General features: G+C 40.1%; 1 protein-coding gene across 1 annotated transcript in view; it reads left to right on the top strand.

Moving 5' to 3' along the window:
- Positions 1-27,969, top strand: part of LOC133419948 (glucosidase 2 subunit beta-like) — a 247,937-nt gene that overhangs the window by 80,271 nt on the left and 139,697 nt on the right. Inside the window, exons 3-4 of the mRNA XM_061709453.1 lie at positions 16,529-16,592; positions 18,211-18,300. Coding sequence (XP_061565437.1) covers positions 16,529-16,592; positions 18,211-18,300 — 154 coding nt within the window. The remainder of the gene's footprint in view (positions 1-16,528; positions 16,593-18,210; positions 18,301-27,969) is intronic.

Raw genomic sequence — 27,969 nt, 5'->3', positions numbered from 1 at the left:
TTCATCTCCCTTTTCCAAGCAAGCTACAGTATTTTCACCCCCACAACATTCAGTTCAACTGCTGTTGATGTTTGCTTCTTCTGCCGACACCACCGCGCTGGGTAGGCCTGGGCCATAAACCGAAAATGTACCGTTACCGACATTCACTGCAATGGCCGACGTCAATTTTCCCCTGTCGGGAAAATTCTGTGTTTTGATTAAAAAAAAGATAAGAAACATCTTTTTGTCTGTTCTGACTGTGTGCTGATAGGTTACTTTCATTCCCCTTTAAGACGGCGTGTCTATAATCATGTGACTGCCCCCATCCAGTCTGAACGAGAAGGGAAACCCAAGAAAATAGCTGATGGTTCAAACGAAGAAGCAGCTGACATAACAGGGCTGTCTGTTGTGAGACTCGCGCATTTCAACAAGTTCACACACTCCCACGCCAAACATGACATTTCTTTTGCTAAGAAATTAACTTCAGCGCACAGTAACTCCAACAGGTTATCTTATAAAAAAGTCATGGCACGCTACTGTGCTGAGCTCTTAACCAGAGGTGTCAAGTAACAAAGTACAAATACTTTGTTACCTTACTTAAGTAGAAATTTTGGTTATCTATACTTCACTGGAGTAATTATTTTTCAGACGGCTTTTTACTTTTATTACTTACATTTTCACACAATTAAGAGTGAATTTGGTTGTGGTTGTTTCAGATGTTCTTGTCCAGTTTTGTTCTTACATCCGTTCCCTCAGATTCCTGCAACTAAACTTGGATGTACATTCCAATAAAGGTTAGGATAAATGATAACATGCCTCTGAAGTTTGACTTTTTGCACCATTACAATACTTATAGACAATTAGTCATCATATCTGCTGCTCTCTGAAACACATGTTAATGCTCAATAGTACACATATATGGTTCTTTAATATATTTGCATTATACTAAGATGCATTCATTTTCAATGGCTTTTGTCCTTAATGGCTTTTTTCCCCCTTACATTACTTTTACTTTTATACTTTAAGTAGTTTTGAAACCAGTACTTTTATACTTTTACTTGAGTAAAAATCAACAGGAGTATTTTTAAACTCTAGTATCTATACTTCTACCTGAGTAATGCATGTGAATACTTTTGACACCTCTGCTCTCAACTCAGAGCAGCTGTCTGGAGTCACTGACCAATCAGCCAATCTGAAAATAGACATTTTTTGGTGCCGGCTAAGGGTTACCGTACATTTATCGTTATCGAGGTAAAACTGCCCAATTTATTGTGATATTGATTTGAGGCCATGTCGCCCAGCCCTATCGCTGGGCCACGTACCTCAGGCTGAGCTAGGCCCGAAGTCTGGAAGTCACTTTCAGATTATGCTGCTGAAACGAATCTGAAGCAAGAACTGATACAGTCAGAATGAATGCAAGGTAACATTAGTTGGCATCCTCGGTTAATATAAGCCAAGCTAAACTAAAATACGTATCTTGTAGTAACTGAGGAAAGTTGCGGATGTTCCATCTGGCTGTTAGTCTTGTTCGTTCCCACCATTTCTCTATTTTTTGGTTAACTGGTTGGTGTCCAGGCAAAGGCTGTCAAAGGCTTAAAAAACTGACTTCAGACCTATTCTTCAGAAACGTATGGGTGATGTCACAAATCTCTTTTTAAAATCTATGTATTTGACAACCGCCCATTGTGACATCACACCATATCCAAACATATTGGAGTGATTCATTCTACAGTGACAAAGTGACTCACAAGTGAAAAACATTCAAGACAGGGGACATTTTTCCTGGAAGTGGATTTCCCAGCAATTTCATCTAAATGTCACACCTTACTCAGAAAATTGTGAAAAAAACCCAAAAGCTACTGACTTGTTTGAAAGCGTAGCCAGAGGAAAGCCTTTTTTCTATGAAAGGAACATTAGCGTGGTTTAGGTTTACCAATGTTCTTCTGACAGACCTGACCAAAGTTTAGATGTCTGGCCATAACACACAGTTCTATGTTTGGTCAAAACTAAAGGAAGCATTTTAGAACAAATACCTCATACTAGGGCTGGGCGATATGGACCAAAAGTCATATATCGATATTTTCTAGCTGAATGGCGATACTCGATATATATCGATTTTTTTTTTCTGTGCCATAATTGGCAAAAAAAAGCTTCATTTTTTTCTGAGGCAAACCCTTAAAAAAACAGTCAGTTTTAATACAAAGCCTCGTGCCAAATGTCACACAGGTACCTTTATTAACAGAGGTCTGCACAATATCAAGATGTATAAAACAAATGAAATCAAAATAAACTACCTGCATATATAGAATAAAAATGCTTCTTGAATAAAATAAAACAAATATCCCTTTCCTGCATAACAATTAAATTAAAATACACTGCAATTAATACAATGTAGACAGTAACAGGCAGACTTTTCCACTGAGGTTGACAGTTGTGCAAATAACAAAACATTTGTGCAAATCTCAAATAAAACATTTAAGTCAATTTGTCACAAAATAAGCTATATCAAAATCTTTTTTTTTTTTTTAAATCGATATAAAAGATATTGTCTCGTACCATATCGCGTTTGAAAATATATCGATATACATTAAAATCTCGATATATCGCCCAGCCCTAGAATGAATGCAAGGTAACATTAGTTGGCATCCTCGGTTAATATAAGCCAAGCTAAACTAAAATACGTATCTTGTAGTAACTGAGGAAAGTTGCGGATGTTCCATCTGGCTGTTAGTCTTGTTCGTTCCCACCATTTCTCTATTTTTTGGTTAACTGGTTGGTGTCCAGGCAAAGGCTGTCAAAGGCTTCAAAAACTGACTTCAGACCTATTCTTCAGAAATGTATGGGTGATGTCACAAATCTCTTTTTAAAATCTATGTATTTGACAACCGCCCATTGTGACATCACACCATATCCAAACATATTGGAGTGATTCATTCTACAGTGACAAAGTGACTTACAAGTGAAAAACATTCAAGACAGGTGACATTTTTCCAGGAAGTGGATTTCCCAGCAATTTCATCTAAATGTCACACCTTACTCAGAAAATTGTGAAAAACCCAAAAGATACTGACTTGTTTGAAAGCGTAGCCAGAGGAAAGCCTTTTTTCTATGAAAGGAACATGAGCGTGGTTTAGGTTTACCAATGTTCTTCTGACAGACCCGACCAAAGTTTAGATGTCTGGCCATAACACACAGTTCTATGTTTGGTCAAAACTAAAGGAAGCATTTTAGAACAAATACCTCATACCAACTTTTAAAGAAAAGTGGACCAAATTCCTTTGCAGTTCCGTTTCCGAGCAGAGGTGGACAGAGTACTCGACCCCAGTACTTGAGTAAGAGTACAAATACTACTGGTCAAAATTGACTCTGTTACAAGTAAAAGTAGCTCAGTCAAAATATTACTCGAGTAAGAGTAGAAAAGTACTTGCTTTTAAAGGTACTTAAGTATCCAAAAGTAAATGCTTTTAAATTTGCTTTAAGTAAGAGTAAGAGTAAGAGTACATTTCTTATTTTCCACATCAGTAAATTACTATATTTTTTCTAAATTAATTTAAGGATCTTTTAACTCTTGTTTCTGAGAATTAACTCTTTGAAACCAGCTGCACTGATGTGCTGCTTTTAGAACCACAATGTTATATAAAACCTGCAGAAACACCAACAACAAATCAAATGAATGGGATCATAAGAGGACAGCAGATGATGCAGAGTTTATTAACAATCATGAACTGAAACCAAAGGAACCTGCACCATCCAACTAAGTCTGGATCCCCCTCAAAGACCACTGCTTTACAAAAAACTACATCTCTGCTTTCAATAACAATAATGTCTTGACTTGTTGTTGCTCTGTCTTGACAAACGCAGGCTACTTTGGCGGTATCGTTTTGAGGAGGCTTGACGTATTTCCGCTTTACGTACATCCCAGTGGAGAGCGTGCACTGTGATTGGTCTCCTCCTTTGACAAAAACAGCTTGTGTCCAATAGGATTTTAGGGAAGAAGAAAAAAGAGCAGACCTGAAAGTAACGAGTACTTTTCAGCCTTCCTAGAAATTTACTCGAGTAAAAGTAAAAATATTTGTCTTGGAAATGTATTCAAGTAAGAGTAATAAGTACCAAAGAAATCTAATACTCAAGTAAAGTACAAATCCTCTGGATATGTACTTAAGTACAGTACTCAAGTAAATTTACTCCGTTACTGTCCACCACTGTTTCCGAGACTAATAACTCATACAGAAAAGTATGATTTCAAGTTATTTCCATTAAAGGCGGTTCAACAAGCTGCTGAAATGTGAGACGGACTTAACAATGTTTCTGCATTTAGGCTTATTTTTTGCTACGTTTGACTGAATAAACATTCAACACTTTGAAAGGTGTCGCAGGTGTACCCAATAAATTGACCGGTGAGTGTATATCATTCATTGTTATCCACGGCTGTATTTCATCAATTTGGAGAACCGTTAAACAGGAGAGGATTTTCTTTATGTTCCGATACTTAAAACCCTTGAACTAAAAGGAGAGTATATTTTCTTTTCAAACACGACTGTAATAAAAGTCAGTGAATACATTCATTCTTAATTTCAGCACACCCTCTTTGTGGCGCTGCGCTTGTCCTTCAACCACTCTGGTGAAAAAGAGTTGCAGGAGAGCGTGGGAGAATGAATGCAAACTGAGTCAGTCACAAGGCTACGAATCGCACTGATAGTTCAAAACATGATGCTATTTCTGCCAGCTAGAGTTATTCACTCAAGCCTAATACAATCAGACACTCTAACACAACGATTATGTAGGGGGCGAGATTGACCTCTTCCCAACTCCCAGAAGCCTGTGCTACAGTTTCAGAATCATTTGTGAGATTTTGACATCTAAAGACATGAGCATGGAAGAGTAGCGCTGTGTCCGTTAAAGGTTTAGTTTCAGGTTATACAGCAGTTGTGCAGAATTACTTCAGTGTTATTAATCCATGTCTATTTCTGTTTATATCTTAACATCTGAACAAGCTCTGTAAGATTTACCCCCAAAAAGTTATTTCCACCTCAGTGTAGTTTTGATCAATGCCAGCAGGTGACCATTAATGCCATCAGATTATCGGTTGACGATATCTAAAAGGCTCTAAACTTTACAACCTGCGATAAACATGATTACTGGAATCCTCAACCTCTACTTTACTCCTTCCAACACAGCAGTCAGAACACGTTTGTCATTTGAGGAGAGAGACTGAAAACAGAGATTGTTAGAGGGAGGCGGGGGTGGTGGGGACACTGAGGACCTAATGTTGAAAATATCAAAGAAAAGGTTGAGGTTAAGGCTGATAGGGAATGAAAATAAAGTGTTGGGAAGGAGGGGAGGGGTGGATGAGAGTAAAAGCATTTATAGTGTGCAAGCATTAATGTGCAAGCTTTAGCGTGCTGCCAGTCTTTATTTCAAAGAGTAGACTTTTAAAGAACAGACAACAAACCAACCTCCCACATGCGCCTGTCGGTTGACATAATCTAGCTGAAGGTGTGCGCTGCTTGGTTGGGTGGAGGGTTTAAGGGTGGCCTCGTTGCATTCCTTTTTGCTTTGTTAAACATGTCCGCCGCGCACACTGCACCGACTTTCAAACTTATTCTCTCCGAGCTGCGGAGGAATTGTCTTGCTTATCGATCCACTTGCATGTAAACAGAGTATCTTCTGTCTCTGGCTGGAGGTTTATATACTCAGGAGATTTCTGGCAGAAGGAGATTGCATTTACCACACAGAGTATTCCTCCTTTTTCTATTTTCGTACGCAGCCTTTTGTGATTTAACAACCCTCTTGATAGCTTCTAGTGAAGCACTCTACACCTCCTGGAGAGGAATATGTTGGCCACCGGTTAGATTAGTTTCAACACGAGATCATTTGTTCTTTATTTTCCATTTGAATACAGCTAAGCTGCACAGAAATGTGTCTAAAAAATTATTTTAGTATACAGTATACAATATTTATTGCTAACTTTGGCTTTAATTGTAATTCAGACAGGTGATTTTTTTCTGATAATGATGCTTTGACATCCATTGACCATATGATCCATAATCTAATCCTCAGTCATCAGACCGTGAGCTTTTTCTTTGGTAGACTGTGCATTGACTTGGGGTTATATAAAGCCTGGCTGGTGCAGACACCACTGAAGAGACTGTACTTGCCCTGTGTTCCCTGCTCCGGGTACTTCTGCACGCCTGGCTGCTCCTTCCTCTCCTCAGCACCAGCCTCACCCCCCTCCGCTCCACCGTCATCACTCTCTCCATATACAACAGGGCTGCAGCAATGGGTCAAATGTCACCCACATGGGATTGCGTGTCTCCTTTTGTCATTGCTTTGGCTGATGATTGAGTGGGTATGTGTGTGTGAGTGAAACAGGGGTTAGCTAGAAAAGGGTTGTGTGCAAAACTGATCTTTGGTGGGTTAGGGAGATATGTGCTCTTCTTGGTTTGAAGAAAGAAAAAGCCATTATAGTGTGGAAAAGTCACAGTCTGCCTGCTTTTAACGCCATACCTGCGCTGGGTTTAGCAAAGAATAAGAAATCGAGGTATTGTGTGTGGTGGTGGGGTAGGGGGGGGTGTAGAAAACCAGCTGAGACCACATGCAAGGAACATGCTAATTGGTATTTAGGCCAGGGCTGTCACAGCTTCCCACTTTGTCCTTGTCACATACACATTCCTCTCTGTTACCACAGCACCAGGCACCCATGAGGGTTTCTCTGACGTCAGAGGCAAACCTGTGCACTTTCAGACACCTCACTGCATCCCCACGTCTGTCAGCGCTACGCAGTCAAATGGGAGCCTTTCCAGCCTCTCCACGCTTCTCTCCTCTGCAGTTTTATCTCACTTAAGCTACTTTGTTCATATTTAGTGGTTGACAAAATGATACAGGTTTGCTTTCACCGGGGCGTCGGTTCGTTTAAAAAAAAAAAGGTACTCAGACGTCAATGGTAAAAAGGAAGGAGTGCGGTTTTATACAAATCACGCGCTGCTTTCTCATTTAGCGAGTGACAATCAGTTTAGATTGTTTTCCTCTTTAGTTGCCAGAGATTTATCACACTGCTTTCAAAGAGCTAGTCAGTTTGGAGTTTGTGCTTTTGTTGGTTGAGAGATTAATTAAAAAAAACACACTGAGATTGAGATGTTATGCATCTAATTATATTTGCGGGTTTGAATTGTTGTGCTATGGTAAAAAGACAAAAAGAACAAGATTAGGACTTGGGTGTTTGACACAAGTTTATATGCAGTCATTTGTAAAAAATTAGGACCCCTTTTAATCCATTTTTAACCCACGTGTATGTAAAAACATGACTTACATCAATTTATAACTCTTTCCCCCTGCTGGTATATATTCAACAAACATTAAGCAAATCATGTGGACTATACTACTTACCCCCCGACTGTTTCCATCGGATTTAAGAGCAGTTGCAGGCAGGTGCTGTTAATCACCAGCCCTTGATGAACTGAAGCTCAGCAGGTGAGAAAACCTCTATAAAACAACAGCTTACTTGTCTGGAGCCAAGAGGCTAAGACATAAGCAGTGGTCTTAGTGAAGCAACTGTTGCTGTACATCCGTCTGGAAAAAGGTTATTTAACCATTTCCAAACAATTTGGAGTTCAGAAAAAAAAATTCACCTGTGGAAAGGATTCAAGACAGGAGTTTGGGAGCTTCCTAGGAGTGGATGTCCTAGAAAATGTATCTCAAGGTCAGACCAATGCTCCAAATCTACATCACACACACATACAAAGCTACATCTTAGCATGTAGGAGCTAACCATTGATACATTCAGACTCAAAACTCCCGGGCATCTATTAAGTGATGTACTTTTTTTTTTTTTTTTGTACTAACCTGTCCGTGTGTTTTCTCAAAAAGAGATTTGTGGTTTAATTTTTCTTTTTTTGTTTGTTTTTTTTACAACAATTTTATTATCCGTTTTTTGGGTTTAGTATTTTCTCTTGTACATTGCTCATTTTTCTACATTTTATATTGCTCTTTTTTTAATTATTTAGCTATTTATTGGTTATTTTTATTAAAAAATGTTTAGGATATACTTTTTTTATACCATACGTCATACTACCTTGTCATACTCTGGGAGATCAATAAAGTCTATTCTATTATTCAAAGATGAAGTCCTATTAGTGTTTTGTTTTTTCTTAAATCATTTGTGTTTTGCGAGAGAGTCCTTGGTTTCAATTCTCAAGTTTTTGCTAGTAGCCAGAGACCGCAGTAAAGGCCAGGTGCTCGTTGGTGGTGGTTACATACTGTGTACTGTGCTGCGATATACAAAAAAAAAAAGAATATTAATCAAAAAGGCAGCTGCTTTAGCTACCTTCAGCATTTGCAGTTGCTTAACAACCACATTAATGGATGTTTTAGTAGCCGCCTAGTTGCCAGCTTAGACTTGCTACTGGCTGGCCTTACTGTGCTAATGCCCAGCCAAGGCACTTGATGATATACTGGATAACTACGTGAAATTGATGCACAATCACCCAAGTCAAAGGAGTGGTTGCCTTATCACTTGCTACTGTTAGTCGTTCAGTTACCACTGCCGGCTTCTCACTGGCCGCGTCTGTAGCTGGCTTTGGGAGGGATCGCCTCCAGCTACTATTGTGTACTCTCCAGCTGCTCACTAGTCTTAATTTAATCTCTCTTACTTCACCATAGTGTGCTAGTGTCACTTAAGAATTAATTAAATCTGTTCAATACTCAGTAAAATCATCATGCCAATTAAACATATTTCTACACATTATTGTCATGATGACTTAATCTGCTCTTATTTGCTGTGATTTTAATTATTAAAGTCAGAAAATGATTATAATAAAACAAAACAAAATACGTTGGATAAAACAGAAAATAATGCTAATATTAGGTTTTCCTTATAATTTCTAGAAGTCCCTCTTTTCAGAAACCAAACCTACCCAGACACATTTTCACTGCCTGAAAGAAAATCATGCAGGAGTCGTTCTTGAGTGTCAGTCATCAGGTTTAAAGTGCCAATGGGACACAATTGGAGAACACTACTACACTACTATCTATTCCAACTCTTGTTACAAGTCTTTAGTCTTGTCTCATAAAAACTGTCATTCCATGATGGACTTTGTTTCAGTTACCAATTAGCAGTGTTGTCCTTTCATTCACGAAGGAATCTGAAGAAGTCAGTGCAGCTTTTCCTGATAATCCATATTTTGTTTTCTTTGGCAGACACCAAATAGAGGTAGCAGGACGGTGATTATGGATCACTGATTCTAAATGAATGTGACTACTACTCAGGGTCACTGCAGTAAAATCAGCAGCCATGAGATTTCTGAATTGTGTGTATGGCTTGTATTGTTGTCGCCACATGTCTAAATTTGAAGGAGTTTAAAATGATTAAGATTACTTTCTGCAGAGAGTGGAAGATTTTACAGTCATTTGAGATTATTTTGAATAACTGGTGTACAAACACGTCTATGTGTATGTGTATATATATATATATATATATATATATATATATATATATATATATATATATATATATATGAGAAAGAGAAAGAGAAAGAGATGTATATATGTTTATATATTAACATTTAAAAATCTGGATTTAACCAGAGTTCAGAGGTAAAGGTACTGCAGTGACTTTTTACTGCAGTTTACATTACATGCTACCTTCTCCAATGCCGATTAGATTCTGCTTTGGTAAATGTCTTATTTGACGATTTACACTCAAAACTGCAAAGGTCATGGATCACACTTCCATGTGAACATGGCAGCCCTCTGAAAAGGCACATATGTGTACCGCATACCTGTCAGATGTCATTTGTGTCAACAACAACAGAAAACATCACATTCGCGAGACCATGCTGAAGTGGGAGCTTTGAGCTGGATGTTGTTGGTGACATTTAACTTTAGACAAAGACATTTCCACTTATTTAGGAAAAGATCAAGGGGAAAAAAGTTGGTATTTGCTGCTGAATTGTGCATGCCTTGTGAAGAATGCAGCCCTTCTCCCTCAGGATTGTCCACAGCAAATATGAAAACTACCAAATATTGTTGCAGGAATGCAAAATAACCTAACTTTCATAACTTTCTGATTTTTCATGGCCTTCTGTAAACATGTGAAAGAATATCGTATTCTTAAGCCATAGTCACATGGCCACAAAATAAATGTATATTTGTGGGGCGCTGTTGCGGTGAAAGGATGTAGACGTGTCTTGAGCGAGCTCCGTGAGGTGATTTGTTAATTTCGAGTTAAACAGCCCACTTCAGACTCAAACACACATTGAATGCTACCTGTGTGTTCTTAAATGACCAAATTTCTATCTGGCGGATTTTGAGAACAAACCAGGAAGCCTCCGACCAGCAAATCCACTATCTGAAAGTCGTCCCGCAGTGCTGCTGCTTACGCTACCGCTGCGGCCACTGCTACCGCTTCAGGTGATGAGACGGAGCCAGGGGAAGACCTGCAGACGGCCAGCACGTTCACCTGCCCTGGCTTCCCTGAAGAGCGATATTTGCTCCAAAATAGAAGTGGCTGTTAGTGGTATACAGGCAGATATTGCTGCTGTCAACGAGCGACTCGGTAACAACTCTGGAAACAGCTGTGACTAAGCTCCAGTCGGATGTCAGAGACCTCCAATCTAAATGTGAGGATCTTGAGAGGAACAACATCAGGCTCGTGGGCATCCCAGAGGAGCTTGAGGGCGTATCGCCGACTGAATTTATCTCCAGCCTCCTGCAAAAAGTGCTCCGCTTGGAGGAGAAGCCTCTACTTGACAGAGCCCACAGGACACTGCAAGCTAAACCGAGGTCCGATCAACCGCCCAGGCCGTTTGTCATCAGGGTTCACATCCGTGAGCTCATCCTCCACCAAGCCCGCCAGGTGAAAGCTCTCTCCAACGGGCGGCCAATTCACATCTTCCCCGATCTCACCGCCAGTGAAGCCAAACGACGGGCGGCTTTCGTAGACGTGAAGTGGCTGCTCCGTGACATCCAGGGTGCCCGATTTGGCTTCTGTTACCCCGCACGGTTCCGCATCACTACCGGGGATGTCTGAACGATCATTCACCGACCCTCAACTGGCCATGAACTTTGTGGTTTCTAGTGCACCTGGCACCGCCGGCAGAGCTGCGTCTGGTGATGGAGGGACTTAGCAGATACAGCTGACCGGCACGTAATGATTCAGACTTTCATTTCTAGTTGAATTACATGCTGTTATACAGTAGTTTGTCTCTCATTCATGTGTGTACACTGGCCATTTAGTTTTCATTCGGCAGATTTTTTTTTTTCTTTTCCCTCCCTCAATTCATTTTGATTCCTATATCTTGGCAAAACTGTCAGCCTTGGTTGGATTATTGTGCACTGCAAACGTTTGCCTCACTTCTCTGCAAACAAATCATATAGAGCCTTGACATTCAAGCTGTTTCTTTATGTTTTCACTTAATCTCGACAAATGTCTGTTTAATTAATGGATGTTCTGGCATCCACCTCAGCTTGCTTTTATGTTTTAAATATTGTCACCTTTTGGATAGTAGTAGGTTAGTCTACATAGTCTGGGTTATCTAGGGGGTACAGCTGCACCATGTTCTGGGAGGTGTGCAGGTGGGGGGTGGTGCGGTGTTTTTTTTGTATCTTTTTTGTCTTTCTACGTAGGCCTATGGAGAAATATTGCATGGGGGGCCAGACGCAACTGATGTCACTGTCTAATTTACTTCCATACTTGCATGGCCTCGAGTAATGGTGGATTGACTTTTGGGACTGCAGGCAAATCTATTACATTTGCTAGCTGGAATGTTAGAGGTTTAGGTAAACCCACGAAGCTCAATAGAGTTCTCTCTTACCTCGACAGCCTGAATGTACAAATTGCATTCATCCAAGAAACACATTTGAACTTGTCTGGTCAAAATAGAATACGCAGACGCTATTCCTTCTTCTCCCCAGTTCATCATTCGTTTTCCCGCATAGACTATTTTCTGGTCGACAATAAACTATTACCAATCATTCAGGACTGCAGCTATCAAGCAAGGGTTATCTCAGATCACTCACCTCTCTAACTGATTATCAAGTTTATGAACAATTCTGTCTGCCATCGCCTGACCTCTATAAGGAGATACTTCTTCTTAAGTCAGAGTTTGATAACCTTTCCACTACAGAGGCAAAAGACATGCTTATTAAGTCCAGGCACAACTTTTACGAATATGGTGAAAAGCCGAGCAGACTGCTAGCTCACCAGCTCAGACAATCGTCTGCCTCACGTCTTATCCCAGATATTAGCACAAGCAATTGCCTAACCCATGATCCCCTTGAAATAAACAATGCCTTTCGGAATTTTTATGTATAATTGTACACTTCGGAGCAAAAACTCAACAAAAGTTTTTTGAAAATCTTCCTATACCAGTAGTGGTCACTGATACTGCTGCAGCTCTTGATAGTCACTTTGAGAGAGGTGATTGATGCAATCACAGCTATGCCACGTGGCAAAAGTCCCGGCCCCGATGGTTTCCCCTTCAAATCTTTTAAAACATTTTCTATAAAGCTGTCGCCTCTCCTTCTTAACATGTATAATGAATCCCTTGATGCTGACATTCTGCCCAGGACGCTACGTGAAGCCCATATCTCTCTTCTCCCTAAGAAGAACAAGTATCCTCACTGCTGCGGTTCTTATCGTCCAATTTCTTTATTAAATGTTGATGTGAAGATCCTTGCGAAGATTCTTGCCCACCACTTGGAGAGAGTTCTACTGAACATCATATCTGCGGATCAGTCAGGCTTCATTAAGAATAGATTTTCTTTTTACAATGTCAGATGGCTGTTCAACATTATTTATAACACTTCAACCTCCTCTATCCCTGAACTGTTAGTTTTCTTAGAAAGCCGAAAAGGCTTTTGATAGGGTAGAATGGAGGTTCTTAATTTATACCCTTGAAAGATTTGGCTTTGGCGAAAGGTTTGTGTCTTGGATTCGGCTATTATACACATCTCCAGCCGCATCAGTTAGCACCAACAACACTTCCACTAGTTATTTTTGCGTAGGTCGCGGCACAAGACAGGATGCCCCCTTTCGCCATTGCTTTTCGCTATTGCCATCGAACCCCTATCTCTGGCACTTCGTCATAACATACTAATTGCGGGTATCCGTAGGGAAGGTATGGAGCAGAAAGTTTCACTTTATGCTGATGACATGCTCCTGTACATCTCTGACCCTGCCAACTCTCTACCTCATGTTTTTAGCATCCTAGAACAATTTCATGTTCTTTCGGGCCATAAACTAAATTTGCAGAAGAGCAAGTTATTTCCAATTAACGAGGCTGCGCGTCAGTTCCCATTCACTTCTCTCCCCTTTAAGGTCACAGATAAGTTTGTGTATCTAGGTGTTTGTGTTACAGATACGTTTTCTTAGCTCCTCTCTGCTAATTTTCTTCCCCTAATTGTTCAGACGGAACTTACTCTTAAACGCTGGAAGTCTTTACCTCTCTCTGCTGCAGGTCGTATCAACTCAGTGCGGATGAATATTCTCCCTAAATTTACATACCTATTTCAATGTGTTCCTATACTCATTCCCAAATCATTTTTCCGCAGACTTGATGCTATTATTTCCTCTTTCATTTGGAATGGCGGAGCCCCCCAAATTATGAAAACTGTTTTGCAGCATTCAAAATGTAAAGGGGGCATGGCTGCGCCAAACTTTTTTGCGTATTACTGGGCATCCAATATCTGATCTGCTGATGCTCCTTCATGGTACACCCTTGAATCTGTCATGTCGGTCTTCATCTTTGCCAGCCTTGGTTTACTCCTCTGTCTCTACATCCCTCACAGAAGTCACTAAGAATAAAATGGTGAAATCAACCATGAGGATCTGGACACAGATACAACGACACTTTGGCTGGATATCATTTTTGCTGAAATCCCCTATTCGCTCCAACCATGCTGCACCTTCCTTATCCAATATTACAGAGTGGCAGAATTTGGGTATCAAAACCTTTTACGATCTTTACTCAGATTACGTTTTTTCATCTTTTGAACAACTCTGCTCTAAATTCAGTCTGCCCAAAAAACATTTATTTCGTTTTTTGCAAGTACAAGACTTTCTACGCAAAACGCTTCCGCAGTTTCCTTCTTTGCCTCCATGCAACCCGTGTGATGCTCTATTAGAGCGCCCACCGACTCTTAGAGGTCTCATATCCACTCTATACAGTAGGCTTTCTCAGGTGCAGAGCTCCTCCTATCTATCCTTAAAAGGAGACTGGGAATCTGACATTGGTGATGTTATTCCAGAGGAGCTCTGGCAGTCCGTCTTACTGAGAGTCCATACGTCATCTATCTGCGCCAGGCATGGCTTAATGCAGTGCAAAATAATACACCGGACCCATTGGACTGGACTAAAGATGTCAAAATTCTTTCCAGATGTGAGTTCAACTTGCAATTGCTGCAAGTTAATGCCTGCCACTCATGCGCACATGTTCTGGTCATGTGTTGAACTTAAATAATTTTGGTCTCTTATTTTTAGAACAATTTCTGATTGCCTTAATAAATTAATTTCTCCGTGCCCATCTATAGCAATCTTTGGCGTTCCCCCAGATACAATTGTACTTTCAAAGGCAGAAGCTGACTGCGTTGCTTTCGCCACTCTGCTCGCCAGGCGATTAATTTTACTCAAATGGAAGGAGGCACAACCTCCACATTTACTCACTGGATAAGGGATTTACTCTATTTTTTGAAACTAGAGAAAATAAAGCATTCCTTGAGAGGCTCTGCTAAAACCTTTTCTAAATTGTGGAACCCTTTCCTGAAACACATAAAAGAAAATATTCAATTGTCTGCAGTCCCATAATCATTTAAACCTGTCTACCAATTTAAAAACCACCATGCTTCATTTCTTCTGATCCCCAAGCGTGACATGTGTGACAGTGCCTACTTGTGTTTTTTTCTTTCTTTCTGGTTTGTTTTGTTGTTGTTATCTCTGACTTTTCATTTTGCTGAGGGTATTACTTACTTTATTATACATATTTTTTATATTGTAGTTCATGCATGTTCTGCCTCCACCTAGATGATGACCATAATCTTGTTTTGATCCTGTTCTTTATAAAAAACTGAAAATCTTAATAAACAAAGTTTAAAAAAAAAAAAAATTAGATGTATATTTGATAAATGTTTTAAATGTGAAAATCGGAATTGACGGTATGATTTTTGCATTCACACTCCATCACTGCAAGCAGGCCGTGTGAATGTAGGCAAACGTGCGTCAACTAACAACCAACTACTTAACCCTAACTGATGCAGCAAGCAGCTTCCCGATCCTTAGACAGTCATCTTGTCAGAGAACACACCTCATGGTCATGCAAACCATTCTATTCTGTTTTAGAAGGGGCAAATTATTGGAATTAAATTGTTGAGCTCACTGCACTTCTTATTAGTTAAATTGAGAGCATTTTCAGTTGCACAGTGGGCATTCATAAAAACCTCATATATCTGAATAGATTTGCCCACAAATCACCTCCTTACTGAAAAACTACCGTAGATTATGGCATACAAATTATGCATTCTGGCAGCAAGAGAATATATTGCTTTTATACATGTTAAGAAATGGTGAGTTGGAATAAAATGTATGATGAGGCCCAGTGTGAAGAGCGTTGGAGGAATTGGGACTAAATGGGCATAATGGGTGAGTTTCCATCAGCGGGGTTCCAGATAAACCCTTTTGCTGTTTGCAAACAGCCATGGAGACTAAAGGAGTGTAAAAAGAAGAAGAAAAGAAGAAGAAACAAATAAACAAAGAAGGGATATTATTTTTGATTTGTTTGCTTTTTTTGACATACGCCGCCATGGTAGTGATTTAGATGAAAATAAAACCCACCGCTGGAGCTCTACAGTGGCGTTGTGCACCAAGAGGGCCTAGATTCCCTTATCAGTCCAGCGATTGTTTTTTTTCTTGTAATTTCCATCTTCATAAAATGTGTTCATATGATTTATGTTCACGTTGAACATAATTTGGAAATCCCAATCAGCAGAGACACCCCACCAGGTAGTTCCTCTAGGCCAACCTCAGTACCTCTACTTCAGGAATGTTAATATTCCCCCCGGCCTCTTCTACAGGGTTATTCCTGGTAATGGAGTCATGTCAGCGATCCAGCCCTGGGAAAACTACCCATAAACCCAGCTAATAGAAACGTACCGAATGCAAGATGACAATACCAAGACTCAAATGGGCTCAAATGGCAAAAGAATGGTCCAGAGGAAGAGATGTAATTTTTACACATGGAATGGCTACTACAGACCTGAACCCCACTAAAACTCAGGGAGGAGAAATGAATGCAGGATTGCATACGTTTGTCAAAATGATCATCAATTTGTTAAACTGAAATGTTGTGCTGTATATAAAAAAAACTGCTGTTCTGAATGCTTTTTTTTTCTTTCCCTTCTCTCTTTCTCATACGCCTGATTTTCTATACATAGCACACCTGATAATTGCTTTTCTGCTATCCCCTATATTAAGAGCCCACTGTTTGCCAACACACGAGTGAGGACGTATAACAACTCTGCAGCGTTAATAAATCCGACCTTTTGTTTTGTCTTGTTGCAGAGTGGGAGGCTACCAATCTGAAAAAGTTAGAAGATGCCTATGAGACAGTCAACACGGAAATAAGGTGAGGAAAAAAAGTAAAGTACGGTATTAGACGAAGAGGTTTGCTTCTGTTTTCTCATGCTTTGTGCTAAATCCTCAACACTTTGCACTTTGTGTGGATGATGCATTTGCTTCTTGTGTTGCTATTGTAAGCAGGGTGGCATGATATCTAACCAGGACTTAAAATAGACACTATCCCTCTGTGCCAAAGTAGCGTGGAAAGCTACACAGTAATGCAGTAATGAATTTGCACTGTGTGATACCTAGGGCTAAATTTAATGAAGAAAAACAAATGCTATTTGTTGCCTACTGTGCTGCTGAATAGGCCTTTTCCCAACTTACTTTGAGCATAGGAGTTTCAACATCCTTCACTGGAACGTGGAGACAAATCATTATTCAAATTATTATGCAAAACCTTGTCATTATTTTATTGCGTATAAACAGCAAAACAGTGGCAGTTTTGTATTGTTGTCAAAAAATGTTGTCAAACATTTCTAAATTCTACTTTTTGAATGATTTTATAAAGCCACCGTTTAACATTCTTACAGCCGCTAAAAAGTGTGACAAAGAAAAAGCACGAGTGTGTCTGGGCCTATATTCCTCTTATATTCTCTCTCTCAGATGTTGTCACAGAGCTGCAAGCCAGCTAGAAATAGCTGATAAGTAGCTTCTGTGGCCCTTTGGGCTTGCAAACTGTGCATTACAATAAAAGGAGAAAGGAGTGCCAAGAACAGAGATGGCAGTTACCAAAAGGTCAACATTTTTCCCCATCAACAAATGCCTCCACGAGGCGAGGATGAGGGAAATGAGCTGCCATGACTTCATATACTCTTCTTTTTTTCCACCTTACTGTTATTCCTTCTGGTCAAATAACTTAATGCCATTTGTAACCGCCCCCCTCCCCCCCTGTGTTCTCTGTAGGCGATATCATTAGGCAGATATTAGTTCACTGTGCATTTATTCTTTTGGCAATCATATAGAAGTAATATTATTTTCCCTCTTAGTTGAAGCAGTTTATGGCGTAAAGAGCATTTTATACAGAAGATGACAATATGCATCAATGTCATGACCTCTGCCCTACTAGAAAAACCACATGCAAGCATGGTTACACAACCCGCATTGCTTTTCTGACCCGGATTCATCCCCCTACACCACCCTACCTTATCAACCTCAAGCGGAACAATCACCTTCCCTAAACATTTGTTAAACCTATTAGCAATTCTAGGTTATGAATATGGAAATGAGGGCTGTGCACGGCTAGAGATAGGGCTCACTTGCCTTATCTGCCATTAGTGAAGAAGAGCAGCCCTCACCAGCTCAGATAATTGGAAATACTGCATAGAAATGGGCTTTAAAGGGCCGCCTCATCAACACACTTTCCAAGAAGTCAGTCACTAAGGGGGGCAAGGAAAATAAAGCTACACTGTCAGCATAGTTCTGAGTCACCCGCAAGTTATTAAAGCAGCCTGGTGCATGTTAAGGAGTGTGTGTGTGTGTGTGTGTGTGTGCGTGTGACCCGTGCAGCTTCAACTAAAACCATGGAACTGATTAAGTTGAGGATAACTCTTAACACATTCTACTTGCTGTCCTTGCATCGATTTGCTGAATATAAGTACTGATTAGTTCTTTTTCCCCCTCAGTGATCTACAGAAGAAGCTAGCTATAGACTATGGGACAGACTGGGAGTTTCTGTTTTTGAACGGCCAGTGTTACGAGCTGAAGGCATATGAGTAAGTACATTTTCTTTTTGACGTACAGGTATTCATCTAATATTATCATGAAACTAGATCAAAATGTGTGATGGAAATTCAAAAGTATGACTTTGATTTGATACCTTCTCCAGAATGAAAATGTGTAAATGAATGCACTCACAAATTAAAGGTTGGGTAAGGGATTTCTGGATGATGTCATGCTTGGTGACACTTAAACAAAGCATCAACCAGATATGGAGAGCTACAGTACCTCCTCCCTCCCCCTCAGCCCAGTGCTGACCACAATAAAAAACCATCACATCATGAACTCTTCCCAGCCTCTCCTCTACACTGCAAAAACTCAAAATCTTACCAGGAATATTTGTCTTATTTCTAGTTAAAATGTCTCATTTTTAGTAGGGCTGGGCGATATATCAAGATTTTAATATATATCGATATATTTTCAAACGCGATATGGTACGAGACAATATCGTTTATATCGATTATTAATTATTTTTTTTTTATGATTTTGATATAGCTTATTTTGTGACAAATTGACTTGAATGTTTTATTTGGGATTTGCACAAATGTTTTGTAATTTGCACAACTGTCAACCTCAGTGGAAAAGTCTGCCTGTTACTGTCTACATTGTATTAATTGCACAGTGTATTTTAATTTACCTGTGTGACATTTGGCACGAGGCTTTGTATTAAAGGTGACCTATTATGGCATTTAATGTATATTTTAAACAGGCCTTGAATGTCTTAAAAACAATCTAAAGCTTGTTTTTTCTACATAAATCATAAATCCAGCCTGTGGGCCCTGTCACTAGTTTTACCGCTTCTAACCTCTTTTTCTGCGCCTCATTTTTAGGGAAGGGGGGGGTATGATAATGAGCCTCTGCGCTGATTGGCTCCCTGAATGACGGGTAGCAGGGGAGGAGCATAAACCCTTGCTCCGCCAGAGCAGCCCGAGCCTGTAAATTATCACAACACTGAATTTTCACAAATGGAAACTTTATTGTTAAAAAAATAAAATATGAGTTGTATATAAATAACATTTATGCGCTATTTAAGCCGGATCTACCCGGCGGATGCTGAACGCTGGCCTCGGAGCCACGCCGGGCGCCCGGGAGCAGCGCTGCTGGAGCAGCGCGCATCACCGCGGCTTTAACCAGGGAATCTGACCGGTTCCGACCGGCCGGGACCGCAGGAACCGGCCTGGACTGGTAGCAGGGACTCCCGGGGACCGACCAGCGGAATTTCAGCCGGATCTGCCCGGCGGATGCTGCGCGACGGGCGCTGCAACCCCACGGCCGGCGCACAGATCGGCTCCGGGGCGCATCCGCGGCGCATCTCCCGTTACCGGGGATCAAACCGACAGATTTCGCTGAAAATCTCGGAAAGTGAAGCTGGTCCGACCTGGGACAGATCCCCGAGGACCCAGCTCCCAAACCACCCGGGAACCTGGATGATTTAACCCGGATCCGCAGCGCCGCGTCCGACTGGCTGAAGGATGGACCGCTCCAGCGTAGAGAGCTGGTTGTGGGCGTGGTTTCAGCAGCGGAGGCTGAACCTATGGAAATGAGCGCCTATGGTGACGTCACCATAGGCGCAGATTCAGAATGGCTCAAAAAAAGGTCACGTGACACTGGGGGACTCTGTAAGGCGGGGGTCAGAGACCCTGCAGAATTTCATGGTATTTTGTCTCCCCTGTGCTGGCAGGGTGAGGGGAGACCACTTTATATATGTTAAAACAAGAAAAAACCTGTTTTTCATAATAGGTCCCCTTTAAAACTGACTGTTTTTTTAAGGGTTTGCCTCAGAAAAAAATGAAGCTAACAGAGATGCTATGCTATAATGCTTTGGGGGAAACCCCAATTATGGCACAGAAAAAATATCGATATATATCGAGTATCGTCATTCAGCTAGAAAATATCGAGATATGACTTTTGGTCCATATCGCCCTGCCCTAATTTTTAGTCAAAAAATCTCATTACACTTCAAACAAGAGTCATTCCCAGAAAAATAACTTGTTATTTGACAATTTTCACCTACAGTATTTCAAGTAAATTTTCACTTGAAATAAGTAGAAAAATCTGCCAGTGGGACAAGATTTATCTTCTTATTACAAGCAAAACAATCTTGTTCCACTGGCAGATTTTTCTACTTATTTTAAGTGAAAATCTACTTGAAACAGGTGGAAATTGTTGTTTTATCCAGTGATTAGTCTTGTTTTAAGTGTAATGAGATTTTTTTTTTGCTAAAAATGAGAAATTTTAACTAGAAATAAAACAAATATTCTTGTTAAGATTTTGAGTTTTTGCAGTGTACAGGCGCGTTTCCACTAGGGGGAGTTCCAAGTAGATATTTGTCGGGGCTGGACTGTTTGTGCGTGTGTCCATTACCAGGAACGGCCCTGTAAAAGCCTTCAGGAACCTTAACGGGGTGAAAAACGGCCCTGGAGCAGGAGAAGTTGTTCAACAGGAACGTCCCGGCCGGGGTCTATGCTAATCAGGATTTCTAAATTACGTTCAGCAATCTCACGTTTGAGTATTTGGACCAGAGATATTTTGCTACGAATACATTTCATGAAGGTGGAGATTAGGTGAAAAAACGATAGATGGACCGACGCTTTAGGTCTTCTTAGGCTTTAGGTCTTCTCGCTGTATTGCACCAATATTCATGGGTATCAGTCACGTGACATTTTTTGTTGTCAGCGCCATCTTGAGGACCGACCGGGGACCTTCACGTAGCGCAGCCAATATGACGTCTCACCTAATAACTCACTTAACTCCCGAAGAACAGCAACGGTATCTACAGAAAACTGACACTTTAGGTTTCGATCCGTATATAATATCTAATCAATTACTGACTCCACTCCAGTCTGCCAAAAACCTGCCAGATTTGTCGTTTGCGGACATATATATCTACCTGGTCCACAATCTTTCTCCATACACCGGCGAAGCTCTCAAAGCTTTTAAAAGTACCGAAGCCTACCGCTACTTCACATCAGGCTGTGAAATTAGAAAAATTAGAATATGGTGTAAAAGTTAATTTATTTCAATAATTAGACTTACAAGGTGAAACTAATATATTACATAGTCTCATTACATGCAAAGCAAGATATATTAAGCCTTTATCTGTTATCATTTTGATGATTGAATTGTTTAATGATTTTATAAAATATTCTAAGTTTTTGAGATTTTTTATTTGGGCTTTTCATAAACTGTGAGCCATAATCATCAAAAATATAATAAATAAAGGCTTGGAATATATCACTTTGCATGCAGTGGGAAATAATATATCTAATATATTTGTTTTCACCTTAGTTGAATTTACTGAAACAAATGAAATGACATGACATTAATAAATAACAGAGCGAAGCAACACATGTTGCTGTCTTTAATATATCCTCTCCTTTATTTTGTTTATTACTGTTAGTTCGTTGTTCCTGTGTGTGACAGACGTGCATGGGACAATTGTGAAATACAGAATAAACTGCGTTCCGTTTTGGTTCAATACGGAACGCAACTTTTAATTCCTGTAACAATTCTGTATTTCAAGGGATGGGTGGCGAGCCTGGTTATTTACCCGAAACAAAGTGCTCACTGCAAAGTCTGGAGTGCTCTGTAGGAGTCCAGTGGTCCCTCCTGATAGCAGCAAACCATTTCTCTCGACGCTCAGTGTTTTTGGGGACATTATAAAAGTTCAATCCCGTTTTTTTAGACATATTGTTGTCGCATCCCACGGCACAACAGATAGACGGCATGTTGGAAGTCGGTCCTCAAGATGGCGCTGCGAGTACTGTGTGACGTCACATGATATCGATGAATAGGGTGTTAGTTTTAATCTCAATCTCTACGACCGTGGTGTATGTTTAAAAAAACAACAAAAAGAAACACAAGTATCCGTTGTATTACCCGATCTCGTGGCTATTTTTTTCAGTCAAAGGTTCTTGTATGGCGTTACAGTGTAATGGACAGTGTGTAAAGGGTCACTTACCCTACCTTTTAATTTAAAAAAAGAGCCTTATTTAAAATAAAACTTATAAAATCTTATTTTGAAACCTACATTTTTTGGGGGGAAATGTCTACCCATGTAAGTGGAAATGATGAACAGTAATAATTGCCCGGCTTAAAATGGCTTGCCCTCATGAATTTCAACAATTTGATTAAAAATATCTTAAGGCATGAAAAAAAAACCTAAGAAATGAACAACTTTTACAAATGAGAGTATTTTAATAGAACGTTCAAAGATATTACACAGCAACGTAACACACTGTAAGTTCCACACAATTACTCACCTTCAAATTAGTTCATCAAGAAAGAAACCTGAGACTTACCTGTGCATGACCTGAATTAACCACTGAATGCTTTCATTACAGCTTAAAAAAAGCTTGCTCCCCTCATTGTCTTTTTAAAAAGACCGCTGTCTGAAAGCATCATAAAATTATGAAATATCACACGACTACAAGACGCTTACTAGCTTGGTAGGATGAGATTTCACACTTAAATTTACATATTTTAGCCTGTTTCATATAGTATTTTATTTAATTTTTTTAATCAAACTGGGACACCTTTTCAAAACACACAAATTCTACAAAATGGCCCCGAGGCATTTTTATATCATCTCGCAAGGATTACCTTTGCACTAGATGCTGACATTACACTCACTGTGAACCAGTTTGAAAGAGTCATCACAAAATCAACATGTCAAACTGGGGGCTGGGAACGATATTAATACGTGCAGCTGTCTGGGAGGAAAAAAAAAAGAAAAAAAACATTAAAAATGCTCTCTGTAACAGATGAGAAGCATCTCAGTAAAGACCCAGCATTTAAGGGTTTATAATCTGGGAGCGCCGAGTCACCCTGGAGAAGCCAAGGAGCTAAATCAACTAAATTTAATCAACAGAATGAGCTTCTTTTACTCTCTCCCGCCGCATCCCTATGGCCCCTGCTGGGGGAGAATCTGTTCTCTTCAGGATTGCTTGCCAGCTGGAGCTTCAGAAGCCTGTAGGTGGTTGCAGTTTTGAAAGAAAATTATCAGAGATCTGCACTATGTGATCTCCACTGCAAATACATATTTGGCGTTTTTAGCATGGCCTTATACACCAGTGTGATTTCTTTAGTTAGTTTGCCTTTAGAAGGTGTTTACACTGTTAACAGTGTTGGATTATAATACTAGCATTTGTTTGCAAGATGGTTAAGATTGATGATGCAGGTTTAGGGAGCTGGCTTCTATGGTACTGCCTTTACATTTGAAAATGTTAGGGAACGGAAATGAACAGATTAGTATGGAGAGAAAATCGACTCAACACATTTGTGTGTGCATACTACTTGATTTGTATGTGTGTAGCTCTTAATTTGTGCGTGTGTTATCGATTTTGTGTGTAGTACTTGATTTGTAGGGGTGTAACGATACACTAATCTCACGATACGGTACGATACACGATATTGAGGTCACGATAACGATACGATACGATATTATAGCAGTATTTTTTTAACAACCTTGAATGAGGAACATATGACTGGAAAAAAAAGGTCTTTTATTTGAAAGACACAAAATACAAAACAATACTGTGCGTTTGCCCTATTGTTACAGTTTGTAATGCTTTATAACTGTTTAAGTTTTAAAGAGAAAGCCAGGCCAACCATTTTCCACAAACTGAACTAAATGTAAAGTAAAAATATTTTGCCTAAACGAATAGTTTCTCTCATGTATGATTTGACTTTTTTCTTTTCCAGAAATGTAACAACTAAAATTAAATAAATAAATAAATACATACAATTTTACATCATAAAACAGATTGATTCATGCTCACCTTATAAGTGTAAGAGAGATTTATTTTTGTTAAGAAGGTTATTTTGGTAATTCAGGGTTCATTATTTTATAAATATATTCTTTATATTCTGATGTAAATCAGGGACTATAATGACACTAGTCAGTTTATCTGTAGTGATTAGTCTGTTTAGATTGGGCGGAGTGATACGCCACAGTACGGCACTAGGTGCTGTGTTGATGTTCTAAAATCCTACACTGTTGAGGGACATTAAAGTACACTGGAACTCAGCAGAAGTTGTCCCCGTGTTTATCCTACTCACCACCCCAAAAAGGGTTAATTTAATAAGGTAAGGCTTAACTCTACACCAGCCTTACATAAGTAAAAGTTCAGAGCTCAAAACCCTGCAAGAGTCCTGTGAACGGGACCAAAACGGTACTAGTTTCTTCTGAGCGGAGGAAGATTTTGGTCCGCGGGTCGAGGCGTAGTTGGATGTGCATTACTAGTGAACACAATAGATTAATATTAATAACCCAATATCGCGATACAATTTGTCACCTCCACGACACGTTTCGTGACGTTTTTGTATCGCAAAATTTCGTGGCACGATATATTGTTACACCCCTATTGATTTGTGTGTATTATTAGATTTGTATGTGCGTAACTTGCTCGAAGTTACGGACAAAACAATAATTATGAATTCAAAAATGCATACTGGTGGAAAGCTGGGTTATCTGAAGTTTCGTCTGAGTTGAGCGTTATTTCCCTCGATATTCCCTCAACGTATTTTGATTTATAAGTATCTTACAGCTAACGTGTGAACATGTGTCAATGATTGCATAACTTATGGAATGCGTATGGAGGATATATGACCCCGTATGCTGCCGTACATCAAAAACTGTTGTCCATGCACAAAATTTTGTGCATACACAAATTTTTTGATGACGGTGTTATACTACAATGTGAATTTTACTACAGGTGTTTCATCGTGCTCTTAACTTATACAAAACCTACCTGTGACTTATTAAGTTTTCATACATCGGCATACACTGGCTAAATCGCCATGGTGTGACAGCAGCTTTAAATTTCGATACATTTTACTACTACTCGTAAGTTTGTTTTTAAATTTTCTGCTGCAAAATTCTATGTAATTGCAAATTATTGTTTCTCTATTGTCCAACGGCTCCCTTTTCAACCATCTTGACATCTTTCTTGAGAGCTGCCAAAAGTGTTGAAAATGGCATTCGTCATCAATTTTGTCCATGGGTAATATTAAATAAACAAGCCCCCACATTTACATGTATGTGTTTACATGTGTTTGTGTTTTTTTGTGGTCTCAATGCACCACCGCCATTTGCACTGCTCCTTTCCTGTCTCTCTGAAGTAGTGCAGATAAAACCATTTCCGCTACCGTTGCCATGTTTGTTGATAGCAGTAATAGACTCATCCCTGCTTGCTGGCGGATATGTTCCTTAACAACCATAAAAATGCAAATGAAGCAAAAGGTTATGAGGGGTAGTGATGGAAACATTTAGAACCTACGAGAGTGGAGTGTAAATTAGGCCTTAATGTTCTATATCACTTCCATGTAGACGATACCCAGTTATTCATCTCATTTAAGCTTAATGACACTATACGAATAAGTTATCATGGCTTCTTGATTGTTTTAATGCTATCAGACTGGATGTCTAAACGGGTTTACAAGAAAATCCTGATAAGACAGAGGTGATGATTGTTCCTGACAATGGATCAATCAAGCCATTTGGACACTTTCTGCAGCTGTCACACTAGCCTAAGTAATTAAGAGTTAATATTTTAGCTGTTGCACTCCTTTGAACCTCATGTCAATATTCTTCTAAGAAATATTTGTAAACTGCAGTTAGTCTTATCCAGTAGCCCCTTTTACATTGTCGAATGCCCCATGTCTAACATGCAAATCTAGCGTGTCGCCTGTCCTTTTTACATTGACCGATGTGTGTCGAGCTTCATAACTCTGAGAGTACACTTAATTACGGATCAGGACTAATGTAAACAGAACTGACGCGTGAAGGCGGGTCGTGGGTGGGACTTGTTGATGTCAAGATGAAGATGTCTGTAAGCTCCTCATCCTCAGAGGTCATAAATCAGCATATTACAGAACCTTAAAGGAGCTGTATGTAAGAGCAATAATAAAACGAATCATAAAATGACCCCGATATGTCAACAGACATTTAAAAATCATGTTAATTTCAAATACTTATGTCACTGACAACAGCACTCAAGCCAGGATATTCCAGTTTAAAAAGAGGAGTTGCAGCCCTCAACTGATGTTTATGTTGTCATTTTTTGTTTTGGCCTGAAGCTCCACCCTCCACCTATCTCCCAATCACCAAGTCAGTATTGTTTCTGAAGCTCCACCCTCCACCTATCTCCCAATCACCAAGTCAGTATTGTTTCTGAAGCTCCACCCTCCACCTATCTCCCAATCACCAAGTCAGTATTGTTTCTGAAGCTCCACCCTCCACCTATCTCCCAATCACCAAGTCAGTATTGTTTCTGAAGCTCCACCCTCCACCTATCTCCCAATCACCAAGTCAGTATTGTTTCTGAAGCTCCACCCTCCACCTATCTCCCAATCACCAAGTCAGTATTGTTTCGGCATCCGGGTTGCCAGCTCGGCTCTAATTATCGCAGCCATGGCAGCCTACGTTCCTGCTGCATTCACGCCGGGTACACGCCGCTCAACAATATTTTGAAAGTGACTGCAGTACCAGTTTTGGCCATTTCTTACAGACGGCTCCTTTAAAGGAGCTTGAGGCAGGATTTATGGAAAAAATTCGTATACGTTTTAAGTTTTCTAGTAATAATGTCAGATGAAGTGTTCCAAACCAAAAAGAATGAGCCCTCTACCGTATCTCTCCGTTGCCTGGAACAGGCTGTGTGCTGCAAAATGTGCTGCAATTGTGGGCCCGAATTTCCCGCGCTGGGCTGCGGATGTGACGTCAAATGACGCTGCATGCGCGTTCTCCCGTGACGGCTTCACTGTTGGCTGCAGTACCCTCGACGGTCGTCGTGGCGAAGGTGGCGCTAATGAGTCTCATTTCTTAAAAGGAACCTCATGCTCCTTTAAAGGGGACCTATTATGAAAAACAGGTTTTTTCTTGCTTTAACATATATAAAGTGGTCTCCCCTCAGCCTGCCAACTCAGAGAAGGAGGAAAGCAACCTCTGTGCCCACCCAAACGTACGTCCTGCCCACTCAATCAAAGTTATGGGGATCCTTTATTTTTTTATAATTTTATTTTTTTATAAATTAAAAAAATATCACAGAATATCTGTACCGTTTCTTATTGGGTGGGCTCTGCGCATCATTTTTAGACACAACAATGAACGCATACCGCAAACACTGGGACACTGTGAGCCCAGGACGATCCGTGGGAAGTGGACACGGGGGCTGGAAGCAGAGTGTCGAGTGCGCGCATGAGATGGAGGAGGGCATGGGCGGGACTTAAAATGAAGGCATCTGATTGGTTCCCTTCCCCCTGCCAATCCTCTGGTCCTCTGACCAATCCGTTTCATTCGGTGCGCAAAAAACAGATTGGTCAGAGTATTTACAGGATTAAAGCTGTCAGAAAGGTCGGATGTTTTTCTTTCCTTTTTCTGAACACATTATTCACTGGCTACTCTCAGGATGGAAGGACCATTTCACCCAGTATAACAATAAATGTTTTTGAATACGATCACAGACTATACCTTTAATCTGCAACTGGCTAAATTGACTTAGCTAATTGAAAAACTGAAGAGCCTCCAAAAGACTTTATTTGTGTTCAACGAGCACAACAGCAGGACATGTCATATTTGTTCAACACGATTTGAGGGAAGTTGCTATGCAATCCCATTGTTATTCAGCATGGATCCACCACCTGCCCCATCTCCTACATCAGTCAAC

Source organism: Cololabis saira, chromosome 20, assembly GCF_033807715.1.
Source record: "Cololabis saira isolate AMF1-May2022 chromosome 20, fColSai1.1, whole genome shotgun sequence".
In the NCBI taxonomy this organism is placed as follows: Eukaryota; Metazoa; Chordata; class Actinopteri; order Beloniformes; family Belonidae; genus Cololabis; species Cololabis saira.
Note: the sequence above shows the minus strand (reverse complement) of the source record. Positions and strands in the feature narration are given on the sequence as shown.